This window comes from Ornithorhynchus anatinus, chromosome 1, assembly GCF_004115215.2.
Source record: "Ornithorhynchus anatinus isolate Pmale09 chromosome 1, mOrnAna1.pri.v4, whole genome shotgun sequence".
Classification (NCBI taxonomy): Eukaryota; Metazoa; Chordata; class Mammalia; order Monotremata; family Ornithorhynchidae; genus Ornithorhynchus; species Ornithorhynchus anatinus.
Window position 1 is genome coordinate 15,900,543 of NC_041728.1, and position 12,638 is coordinate 15,913,180.

At 40.8% G+C, this 12,638-nt stretch overlaps 1 protein-coding gene across 15 annotated transcripts in view; it reads left to right on the forward strand.

Moving 5' to 3' along the window:
* The window catches only part of MEF2C (myocyte enhancer factor 2C), a 191,709-nt gene that overhangs the window by 154,801 nt on the left and 24,270 nt on the right, over positions 1 to 12,638 (forward strand). For all 15 annotated transcript variants that reach the window (XM_007673187.4, XM_039911211.1, XM_007672694.2 and 12 more), the window contains one exon: positions 2,557 to 2,604. In XM_007673187.4, coding sequence (XP_007671377.1) covers positions 2,557 to 2,604 — 48 coding nt within the window. The remainder of the gene's footprint in view (positions 1 to 2,556; positions 2,605 to 12,638) is intronic.

Genomic DNA, 12,638 nt, shown 5'->3' on the forward strand with positions numbered 1-12,638 from the left:
TTGGTCCTCTGCCACCCGGACCTGGGGCTCCATCACCAGTGGTCTATTTGTGACCTTGGGCAAATCACTTACCCTTACTAGGCCTCAGTTTCCACATGGCTACACTGAGGGTATGATTGTGATAGATTATAGAACCTGTGCGGGACTCTTTGTGGACAGGGATTGCATAAACCAACACTGTTACATTGTATTTTCTCAAGTGCTTAGTACAGTATTCTTCACACAGTAAATAGAGAAGTGACATGGCCTAGTGGAAAGTCCACAGGCCTGGGATTCAGAGGACCTGGGTTCTAATCCCAGGTCTGCCACTTTGCTGCATGACTTTGGGCAAGTCATTTCACTTCACTGTGCCTCATTTACCTCATCTGTAAAATGGGGAATAAGACGGGGAGCCCCATGTGGGACATAGATTGGGTCCAATCTGATTAGCTTGTATCTTCTCCAGCGTAAAGTACAGTAAGTGCTTAACAAACATTAGTAAAAAAGGAGTGCTCAATGAATACCATTGAGAGATTGATTGGCAGGGATTGAGTCTGATCTCATAACCTTGCATCATGTCCAATACTTAACATATAGTACACTCTTGATGTCATAATTAGTCAGAGAATAGCATTTTTGTAAAAAATTTGTCTTTCTAAGTAGCTTGAAACGGCTTTTGGTTCTCATCCGCCTTACAAGAAATGAAGTTTCTTTAAAAAAATAATAACAATTGCAGTATTTGATAAGCACTTACTATGTGCAGAGTATGTGTAACATTTCATAAAATTGTAACATAACATTGTAACATAACATAGCATTTCATAACATTGTAGAGAAGCAGCGTGGCTCAGTGGAAAGAGCCCGGGCTTGGGAGTCAGAAGGTCATGGGTTCTAATCCCGACTCTGCCGCTTGCCAGCTGTGTGACTTTGGGCAAGTAACTTAATTTCTCTGTGCCTCAGTTACCTCATCTGTAAAATGACGATTAAGACTGTAAGGCCCACATGGGACAACCTGATCACCTTGTATCCCCACCCCCCCTCCCGGTGCTTAGAACGGTGCTTTGCACGTAGTAAGCGCTTAACAAATACCACCGTTATTATTATTATTATTTCCCCATTTTATAGTGAGGAAACTGAAACACCAAGAAATTAAGGAACTTGCCCAGGTTGTACACAGCAGGCAAGTGGTGGATCTAGTATAGAACTCAGGTCTGCTCATTCCCAGTCATGTGCTCTTTCCAGTAGGTCACTTTGCTCACTGTTGCTGTAAAACTCTCTAATTAAGCATCCATTCTCTTATGGTTACTGTTAATCTTATAGAAGTGTTTTCAAGTGCATCATATATATTTTTTCTGAATTCCTTTTGAATAATGTGTTGGTAACTTTCAAAAAAAGACAAACAAAAAAATTTATTGTAAGGAATGCTGATTTCCTTTAAAATATAAGCACTCTCCTACTGAAAAAAAAAAACAGAACTGCCTCATAGAAATGTAGACTTCATTTAGAAACAAAGGACCTGGTAAACCATCTTAAAAATATCATCACTCATCCCTACATATTTCTTATGTGGCTTAGTGGGAAGAGCAAGGGGTTGGGAGTCAGAGGATGTGGGTTCTAATGCTGGCACCGCCACTTACCTGCCGTATGACCATGGGCAAGCCACTTAAGTTCTCTGGGCCTCAATTACCTCATATAAAAATGAGAGTTAAGACTGTGAGTCCCATGTGGGACAACCTGATTACCTTGTGTCTACCCCAGTGCTTAGAACAGTGCTTAGCACATACGAGTGCTTAACAAATACCATCATTATTATTATCATTATTATTATTAAGTCTTTCCACATTCTGGCCCTAAATAATTGGCATGCAGTATTTACGGGACTCCCAGTTGTGTGCATAAGCACATTTTATTCTGAAAATAATGTTAATCTCTAATTCATCATAGCAGTAAAAAGATGAAATTAGGGGGTATGTGCCTATCCCTGAGAACACTGCTGATAAAGGAAGTTTGTCTTCCTCTTGGATTTGCCATGAATTTACCTCTGAAAAGGACAGACAAGAAACAAATCACAATCATCGTACATTCAGAGAAATAGGCATGGTTTCCATTTTTAGAAGAGAACAAAATTCACTCAATGTAAAGTGGTTTAAATGTCATCAAACATCAAGTACAGAGTCATAGAAAAATAGTGTTAGTTGCTAGCTTACCATCTCAGCTTCTTGAATTAATACCTCTGGTTTTTCAAAGACAGCTACCTTTAAAATATAAATTTAACCAAAAAAAAGAAAAACCACCATGAAAATACTGCAACTACCAAAGGCCAGATTTTTTTTAATGTTTATTTTGTATTGGACAAGGTTAGCAGTAAAAATAAAAAATCTTGGTAAAATGTTAGTAGTGAAATACTGATCAAGGTATACCTTAAGAAAATAAATATGTCAGTTAAGGCTAGCTTGGGATTCTTTGCAATTACATGGTTGCTTGGGGAGAAAATATATTAAAACAGCTGGGAGTGAAGTTTTGTATTTGTGGTTTCTTTAGCCATTCTCATTTTGCCTATTTCCTTTACATCCCTAGGTGGTCTGATGGGTGGGGACCTTACAACCGGTGCAGGCACCAGTGCAGGTAAACAAGAACATTTTGTGTGCTACATATAATCAATCGGTATTGACCTTATGGATAATTAAGGAAGGGTTAAGCCTTCGATGGACTGATCTGCACTTAATGGTAATATTTTCTGTCGAGCACTGCCAGTTTTAGTTTTTCATTTTATAATTTTTCAGACCAGACAAGGAATCCTCGAGGTCTTAGGAATTCCTAGAGCCTTTTAATTTTACTAATCCCTTCATATTATCTGTAGGGTCCCAAACCTTTACCACAAACTGTGAACACTCTCCAAATTTACCTGGATCGATCTTGGAGTACAATATTTATAGAGCTATTTTTCCCTGCTCTTATAAGTGTAGTAGCTTCTTCCAGCTGATAGATGTAGTTCTCTAATGCAGGAGATGTGTTCTTGCAAAACCCTACTTTAACTCTTATTATGGTACCTTGTTCATCGTGCACATAGAAGCCATTTCTCCACCACCACTGTGCACTGTTTCAAAACAGGCCACATTAGTTGATAAGTGTTCCCTAGTTCCCTAACAAACGTTCTAGCCTAAATACATAGCGAAAGCACAGAACTGAGTGCAATTCCACCACCTACTAGTATTTATCATATTTTTTGAGGCTCAATAAGTGCAACACACTTTTCTAAACTTGCTGGAAGTTCAAAACAAAGGCTGCCCACATAGACTGCGTTGCTGAGTGGGGAATTGGGAATCATGAGTTCTTGTTCTGCCTGGAGCTGGATTTTCCACACTAGCATTCTGGGCCTATTCATTCATTCATTCAATAGTATTTATTGAGCGCTTACTATGTGCAGAGCACTGTACTAAGCGCTTGGGATGAACAAGTCGGCAACAGATAGAGACAGTCCCTGCCGTTTGACGGGCTTACAGTCTAATCGGGGGAGACGGACAGACAAGAACAATGGCAATAAACAGCGTCAAGGGGAAGAACATCTCGTAAAAACAATGGCAACTAAATAGAATCAAGGCGATGTACAATTCATTAACAAAATAAATAGGGTAACGAAAATATATACAGTTGAGCGGACGAGTACAGTGCTGTGGGGATGGGAAGGGAGAGGTGGAGGAGCAGAGGGAAAAGGGGAAAATGAGGCTTTAGCTGCGGAGAGGTAAAGGGGGGATGGCAGAGGGAGTAGAGGGAGAAGAGGAGCTCAGTCTGGGAACGCCTCTTGGAGGAGGTGATTTTTAAGTAGGGTTTTGAAGAGGGAAAGAGAATCAGTTTGGCGGAGGTGAGGAGGGAGGGCGTTCCAGGACCGCGGGAGGACGTGACCCAGGGGTCGACGGCGGGATAGGCGAGACCGAGGGACGGTGAGGAGGTGGGCGGCAGAGGAGCGGAGCGTGCGGGGTGGGCGGTAGAAAGAGAGAAGGGAGGAGAGGTAGGAAGGGGCAAGGTGATGGAGAGCCTTGAAGCCTAGAGTGAGGAGTTTTTGTTTGGAGCGGAGGTCGATAGGCAACCACTGGAGTTGTTTAAGAAGGGGAGTGACATGCCCAGATCGTTTCTGCAGGAAGATGAGCCGGGCAGTGGAGTGAAGAATAGACTGGAGCAGGGCGAGAGAGGAGGAAGGGAGGTCAGAGAGAAGGCTGACACAGTAGTCTAGCCGGGATATAACGAGAGCCCGTAATAGTAAGGTAGCCGTTTGGGTGGAGAGGAAAGGGCGGATCTTGGCGATATTGTAGAGGTGAAACCGGCAGGTCTTGGTAACGGATAGGATGTGTGGGATGAACGAGAGGGACGAGTCAAGGATGACACCGAGATTGCGGGCCTACCACCTTGTCTTTAAAGCTCTAGTTTATTTTGGTATTTATAAAGAACTTACTATATGCCAAGCACTGTGCTAAGCACTGGGATAGATATAAAACCTAACAGATCAACCACTGCAAATGGGTTCTCCTTATTTATTTCAAGCTTCTTCATCCAGTTATTTTTAATGGCTGGGAATAAAATGAATAGACAACTATGAAATTTGCAGCACTAGAGAAACTTGATGGTAGTATGTCTTGATTTTCCCTAATTTTCTATTTTTTAAAATTTTAGGTTAGACCTAATTACTCTTGCTAAAAAATGTGTATTGTAATACTTCCAATACACTTAATTCAGGAAGACATTTTAAGAGTAATGAGCTTGTAGGGCTATCATAATGAATGAGGAGACAACACTCTAGGATAGGAGAATTTGGATGATCGAGGGGCTTGTGCTTCCTACTCTCATTTCACTATGCAGTGAATCTAATTCTTCCCCCTGAGGACAGTCTAGAATAGTGGTTAAATAAGTGATTTTGTTACGAGCAATCCCGCTCCTTCTCCACCTGTCACACACATAAATTTGCTTATCCCCATATATCCCTAGATAGCATTTCTCACTTCCTGTCTTGGCATCTGGCTGTTTTGCAGTTAATTCACAGCTCTACAAAGCTGAGGTGAGGAGTGGTCATCAGTGGTGGTGATCAGGGTGGTGTCTAAGTAAGGTAGTCAGTAGTGGCAAAAGCTCCTGGAGAAAGCTTCTTTCCCCTGCTTTATGTTGGATGTGTGGGATGCCATTAGATAAGATGTCAGGGAAAGGTTAACGATTAGGTCCATGCTCATCTTCACCCCCTGCCAATCTTCCTGGTGTGCGGGTTCTCCAGAGAGGAGGAGACATTGAACCTGGGAAACGTCAGCATTCTCACCACATAAATCAAGGAATCCTACAGCTGAAAGTGACTCTGAGAGGTCATTTAACCCATCTTCAAACGGAACCACAATTCCAGATAGATGAGTACGTAACCTATTTTTAAAGCTCTCCAGGGAAGAGTCCAGCAAACATCAAAGTGACCCAAGTCTGAGCCTGCTTTAAAAGTCATCATTGAAGGATGCTTCCAAAGACAAAATGTATATTATTATTATAGTCAGAGTATCAACTGTCACCAAGGCATTGGGTTCTTCCCCACCCCACCATGGTCTTGGTTGGTTGTCTCGAATTCCATAGGAGGAAGCTTATTCATTTCCCAGCATGCACATGGTTGAGGTACAATTACTGGTCCCCTATTGATTCTTTCAGCTAAGGCATGAGCGAGTTTCTAACTCGGGCAGTATGACCACCTGTTGCAGATACCACTTAGCTCTGAGCTTAGCTGTCATGTCCTTTCCCATAAACTGAGCTTGCCATCCCCTTCTCCTGCAATCCAGGGTCATATGTCTGGGCTGAATATATCTGTGCTGATATCACCACTGCATGCCAGTAGGGAGAAAGGGAACTAGCCAGGATGTCTGTAGGTTTAGGGAGAGGAGAATAGGAAGAAAACTCCATCAAATCAACAAGATGAGTGAGATCTTTTGAATCCTGGGTATAATAGAAAACAGTAGGATCTTTGCAAGTCAAGGGTTGAAATAAAGCCATAGACACCCAATATCATCATACAGTAATCAGTTCAATCACTTCTTAAAACTTTTTCCCCTTTTGTGTTAATTATTTCAAACTGTTAGTTTTTTATTTTTGGATATTTAATGAGAGAGTAAGTTAAATAGAATAATTAATAAAATAAACCCCTTCTTTAAGCATCTTAGCCTGTCCCTTTTATACTTCTCCAATAACAGTTGGAAAATGAAATATGAAAGAGCATAAAACTTCCCTAAACCCTCCGTATTCTGCTCCCCCGGCCCGTGCCCCAACCCCCAAGTAATTAAGAAGAATTATAAAGAAAATAGAAACTGATGCTGACCAAAAAGAAGCCTGAAAACAGGTGGAATGTGTGCCTGAAAGCAAACATTAAGTCGCCAGTGGGAAGCAGTCACCTCTACGTCTGCCTTTCTTGTCAAAGCAACAGCCAGATCATTGGGTGGTGATATTGCAATATGAAAGTAAATCTTGTACTTAGCATTTACCCAGAAAACTTAATCTGGGACCAAAGCTGGAAAATAGAGCCTTTCTCTCCATTCAAAAACTTTCCTAGAAGGAGATATGACTTCCCATCACACTTGACAGCAGTGTTCTCTCATCTCCATTCTGCCCCCCGAGGGGTAGAATGGACCAGACCAACTATTTTGGATGGGGCCTGTCGGTTTCTAAATCCAAAGAGGACCCGGAATGGGCAGGAACCAAGCTTATATACAGATTGGAAAGTCCCTGTGACAGGTTTCACATAGAATAATTAATCAACGTATCCAGAATGAAAAAATGAAACTTTGTTCTTGGTAGATTAGAAAACATTTTTTAAAACATTTTGACTAGCATGCACCAAAAGTCATTTGATACTCGTAACCCTAAGTATTTTTAGTGTATGATAACCAGTCTCTCTAGATGGTAGCATACCAATGATCTGTTTACCCTAAACTGCACTGCATCTCCTTACGTAGTGGCTATCCTGAAAATTGACTTAGCCCCGATTATTGGATATGCCTTAATTTTCAGGGGATTCGTTCAGATCACTATAAATTTTAAATATATGTGAATATACATATATGTGTATATATGTATCTTACAGTATATGTTGCTTAAGAGACTGATATTAGTAAGGAAGTAACAGGTTTAAGAAGCACTTGATTTCACAAACCTAAAATTCAAATGATGAGCCCAAAGCTTCAGTTGATATTATCCTAATAACTACATCAGAAAGTTACAGCCTTTTAAATTTGGTTAGGGAGTTCTGACAATGTAATAAAGCTTTTAGAGCTCCAGTTTCTTGATTGAGAGTTCATAAGTGCAAAATCTTAATTGGGCTGAACTATCTTAATCATTTGATTCATGAAACTTCACTTATTGATAGACTGCCTGAGACATGCAGTCCCTTTCATTTTCTTTGAAAAGGACGTAGAACAGCAATTGTTATGAGTTACAGAAACCCACTTCAGTATGTCAGTGCTTCAGATTATCCATGCCTCCCTGGGTTTGGGAATATGTCATGCCCCAGATCCACCACTAACATCTCGCTAAAAGGGTTAGAACTGTTTTTAGTTTGCAAAACAACATATAAACAGTAATTAATCATAATAATTGTGGTATTTGTTAGCCCTAACTATGTGCCAAGAATTGAATGAGGCTAGATACCAGGTAATCAGGCCGGACACAGTCCCTGTGCCATAGGGGGTTCACAGTCTAAGTAGAAGGAAGAACAGACATTTAACCCCCGTTTTTAAGGTGAGGAAACTGAGGCTTATAGAAGTTGTGACTTCCCAAGGTGACACACAATAGGCACATGGCAGAGCTGGTATTAGACCCCAGGTTTCCAAACTTCCAGTCCGGTGCTCTTTCCACTAGAGCACACCACTCCCCTGTCACTACAAAAGAACATTTATGCATATTTGTTTATAGTTTCTTATTTTGATTTGTTTAAAATTAGATATAATTCATTTTTTAAAATCATGATTGTTTCCTTGAGAAGAAAATAATTTAGATTGTTAATTGTGTTCCATCTGGTCGCCGCATTTAGTCAGCAAGATTTGTAATTTCTTGAACACCTAATTGAAATAAACTAGAGACTTTACTAGGAATACATGATAAATTTTTAATTGTATGAATAATATTTTTCTTAATCTGTCATTAATGCCCTCACATCATGTCTGCAAAGAGGTTTGGTGTACCATAAGACTGAAGAAGGAGGAAAGGTCATTTTGGGGTTCAATTGCCTGCCCCAGTGACCTCCTTCAAAAATGCTACTCTTTTGAAGTTTTCTTTCTTAAGGGTAATTTTTTTTAAAAAAAAGTAAGCAATAGAGAACCTATTTAGTTCCCATTTGGCATCATAAAAGCTCTAATGTAGACTTTGGGCTCAGTCTATTTAGGTACCAAGCCTGCCAAATTTGAGATTCATGAATTTGCATTTTTGCCGTCCCTCGGAATAGCACATATTCAAAATAAAATACTCCAGGAAGAAGAATTTAATAGCAGTTTTCTTGTTCCAAAATGGGAAAATGACTTTGGATAGCTAACCCAAGGGCATCCGGTTTTGCATTACTTTAACAATTTACATAAGTGGGAAATAGAAAATGAAAAAGCCACTTAGATTATTTGTTTGGCCCATGTTTTCCAACTATGCTATTTTGTTGGTTTGGGTTGTTCTGAGTAGTAACCCCGAAGTCATCCACAATTTTACCTTGGGAGTCAACCCAAGATAAAAAGGAAGCTCAAGAAAACCAGGATCCTTTTTTTGTTATGCTACAGTTACAAGAAGCACCACTCTTCAGGGATAGGATAGTGGTGCATAAGAGCTTGCCTCCACAAGAGGTTTTCCCTTGTCAATTTTTGCACTTTTGCACGTGTTGGGGGAGGGTCATGTTCATCTTTCCCTTACTTCCCCCCTCATTTACACAATGTCCCAGTGGAGTGTAGCATCATCTGCAGGGTCACAATTCTGGGGGCTTTTCTGTTGTTTACACCATTCTTTTCTTCCTGTGCCTTCAGATGGCTTTAGTCTTTCCAATAGTCTGCTCCTTGGCATCTGCCCAGGGCCAAGTATGAAAGTAGCCAGAATTTTCCAAGATCATGAGACCCAGGGTAGGGGCTCTGAGTGGCACTGGAGTCCTGCTGGGAGAGACAGGGGCCTCCTGTAGGAACCAGTTGAGTGTGCCCGTTTGTGTTTTGAGAAATGGTTCTGAGGTATCTTTTTGAGGTACCTAGACTTAACGTGGGCTAAGAGGAACCTGGCTCGGGTGACTGCATTTCTGAGATCCTTTCTTTCTCCCTTTTTTTCAAAGGCAGGATCATGAAAGTGTCCTCTAAACTATGCAGGTTTACCAGGGAGCCCTTAAGCTTATCCACAGCACTGAGTTAAATATTTTTAACTGAAAACAGGATAATCTTGGGTTTGTTAGAGCAAAAACAGATCTTGTCCTCCTAATGCATCTCTTCTATCTTAACAACAGTAATAATAATAATAATAACAATAATAATAATGTGATATTTGTTAAGCATTTACATTGTGCCAGTCTCTGTTCTTAGCACTGGGGTAGATACAAGGTAATTGTGTTGTGCATAGTCCCTGTCCCTCATTGGGCTCCCCATTTTCCGGAAGAGGTAACTGAGGCACAGAGAAGTGAAATGACGTGCCCAAGTTGACACAGCAGACCTGTGGTGGAAGCAGGATTAGAACCAAGATCCTTCTGATTCCCAGGCCCATGCTCGATCCACTAGGCTGTGCTACTTCCCTGTTATGTGAAATGAGGCCTTGTCAACCTTCCTTTCACAATAGTTGTAAATTATAGATGTAGCCAGGTCTTCAACACCTTCTTTTAGGCAGGAGATTCTGATTAGAACAATAATGGAAAAGGCCAAGAATTCCTAGGGCCTAATCAGTAATTAGCTATGGTATTTATTAAGCACTTAACATGTGCCAAACACTATTAAGTGCTGGAATCAATAGGTGTTGTAGCATTTATTGAGTGCCCATGTACAGTGCAGTGTACACTACAAACTTCAGATGTGGAAGAAGACAAAATAACATATTTCCCTGCCCTCGAGGTGTTTACACTCTATGAACATAACAGATCACACACAATCCCTGCCCAACGTGGGACTCACAATCTTTCATTCATCTTAGCACAGTGCTAGAATTGCATAATAAGATGGAATACGAATAATAATGTTTTTTGTTAAGTGTTTACTCTTTGCCAGGCACTGTACTAAGCACTGGAGTGGATACAAGCCAATCAGGCTGGACACACAGTCTCAGTCTCCGTTTTACAGATGAGGTAACCGAGGCACAGAGAAGTGAGTGACTTGCCTGAGGTCACACAGCAGACAAGTGGTGGATTTGGAAGTAGAACCCATGAGCTTCCGACTCCCAGGCCCATGCTCTATCCATTACACCATGTTGTTTTCATTGTTACAAGTAGAGTTTTCTTGTTGAAAAACAAATAGATAGGGATTGCAATTTGACACTCCCTTCATTTGCTGATGTTCTGGGTTTCGTTAGAAACTACTGATGAACCTCAGTGTCATATTTGTTACTTATATACATCTGGGTCTTGTAGTTTGATTCAGCTGGTTAACTTTTTCCCTTGGCATCTCTTAAGGTGTCCGGCTCATGAGTACCAAATTTAAGAAAGAAATTATGTCTTTAATCCCATTTGCTCTACCTATGTGTGTAAAGCTGAGACTACTGCCATTAGTTCTTTAGACAGTTTGTTTTGTAATATCGAATTCCAAACCATTAATATTCCCCTTTCAGATATCAGTGCTACTGAAACTGTCTATTTTCAAGTGTCTTGCTTTTTCCTCTGTGTGTTTGTTTCTTCTGTGCCTTCGTTTTGGTGTCATCTATCATTATGCAATTTGACTTCAGGCCAAGGCTGAAAAAGAAACACTTTTAAAAATTATAGCCAATACTAGGCTGTGCATCAACATGCAGCAGATGCTTAAGAAGGGATGTGGTAAAGTCTCTTCTGGAAATTAAACACAACAATCCAGGGACCTTCTCAGTATGAGTCCTTAGGCTTTTTGCCAGAAGTGTATCAAACTTGTTATATATCTAGCTGATCCTTTATCCTTTACAAACAGTTGTGTAATCTGTTTGGTAACCATTTCAATCCCAAGAATAAGGATGATGCTACAGCGATATATTAGAAAAATGGATTTCTAGCCAAAGAAATCTGTGCCAAATGGTCACTGAATACTTTAGCAGAAACTTAAATACTGTATTTTTACACAAGAGAATCTAGATATCTAAGTCAGGGTTTTGTTCACTGAAGTAATTTAGCTTCTTAACCAAGTCCTTCACCTTCCATCCACTTTCCCATCACTTCAGTTCCCACTTACCTAAAATAGCAACAATCTAAGGAACCAGTGCCTAGGGCACACCAACCCTTAAAGGATGTTCATTCATTCATTCATTCAGTCGTATTTATTAAGCGCTTACTGTGTGCAGAGCTCTGTACTAAGCGCTTGGAAAGTACACTTCGGCAACAAATAGAGACAATCCTTACCCAACAACGGGCTCACTCCCAGAAGGCCACCCAGGCTATTTTGTGGGGAGACTGGGGACAAGTCCTTAAGGTGATCTAGAAGGCCATGCAGGACTTGAAGTGCCATGCCCATTGGCGATTTGAGGCAACACAAAAGGGCTCCTTGAGGCCTTTCCTGATCATCAGGTGACTTGAAAGAGTCCAGCCCAGGCAAGATCAGTACATGCTCTGGGGGCCACAAGGGATGCAGAGGAGATACTTAGAAGAAGCCTAGCCTCCAGGGATGATGCTTCCAATAAATAATCATCCTTGGAATCTTGTGGTGATGCAGGAAAAATATTCAGCCCCTCAATGTGGCCCCCAAACAGGAGCTGGGTTAGATATCTCTGGGGTTCTCAGAGCAGGTCCTCTGAGGCCTTCTTGATCCCCAGGAATGGTGGAGAGTTCCAAAGGTGTACACAGCTGGTTAAGGGCTTTGTCGAAAGAGTGTGTAGACCATGCCCCAGGACAACCAGGCCATGACTGTAGCAGAAGTATGCTTCTTCCAACCACTGAGTTGGAAGGGAATTCAGAGATGCTGAGCTCTCTCCTGCTCTCCAAGGACTATGCACCCAGAGAGAATTTGGCAAACGCTTTGAAGTGTTAGAAGCCCTTGGATGAAAGATGATTTACAACTGTAAATTAATTCCAAATTTACAGCAGAGTACTGAGAGGAAATCTAAAAGTTAGATATAAAGTGTTATAACTAAGATGGGAGAAAAGAAAAGCACCTTTATAACAAAGACAAAATGCCAAGCTCAGAATAGCTATAAAATCCTAAACCTGGAACAGGTATCCAAATAATACTTGGAGATTTTAGGGGAAAAACTATTCCAGACATGGGTTTGAAATGGTTTGGAGAAAAATGCATGGTTCACTTATGTTTCCTTAACATAGGTATTACCATAATTAGAGGATGCCACTAAAATCCTTCCTTCTTTTAAAGTCCAAGAAGCTCAAAATCAGTCAGTTCATTCAATTTGTTCCTTTTGCCATGGGAGATCAGAGGCTAGCATGTGCCATAAAGTATTTTGAACGTTAAAAGATTGTTATGCTTCCTCCAGCTGTCATCTTCCTATTGTCTCATCTTCCCTCAAATTTACACTACCTCAAT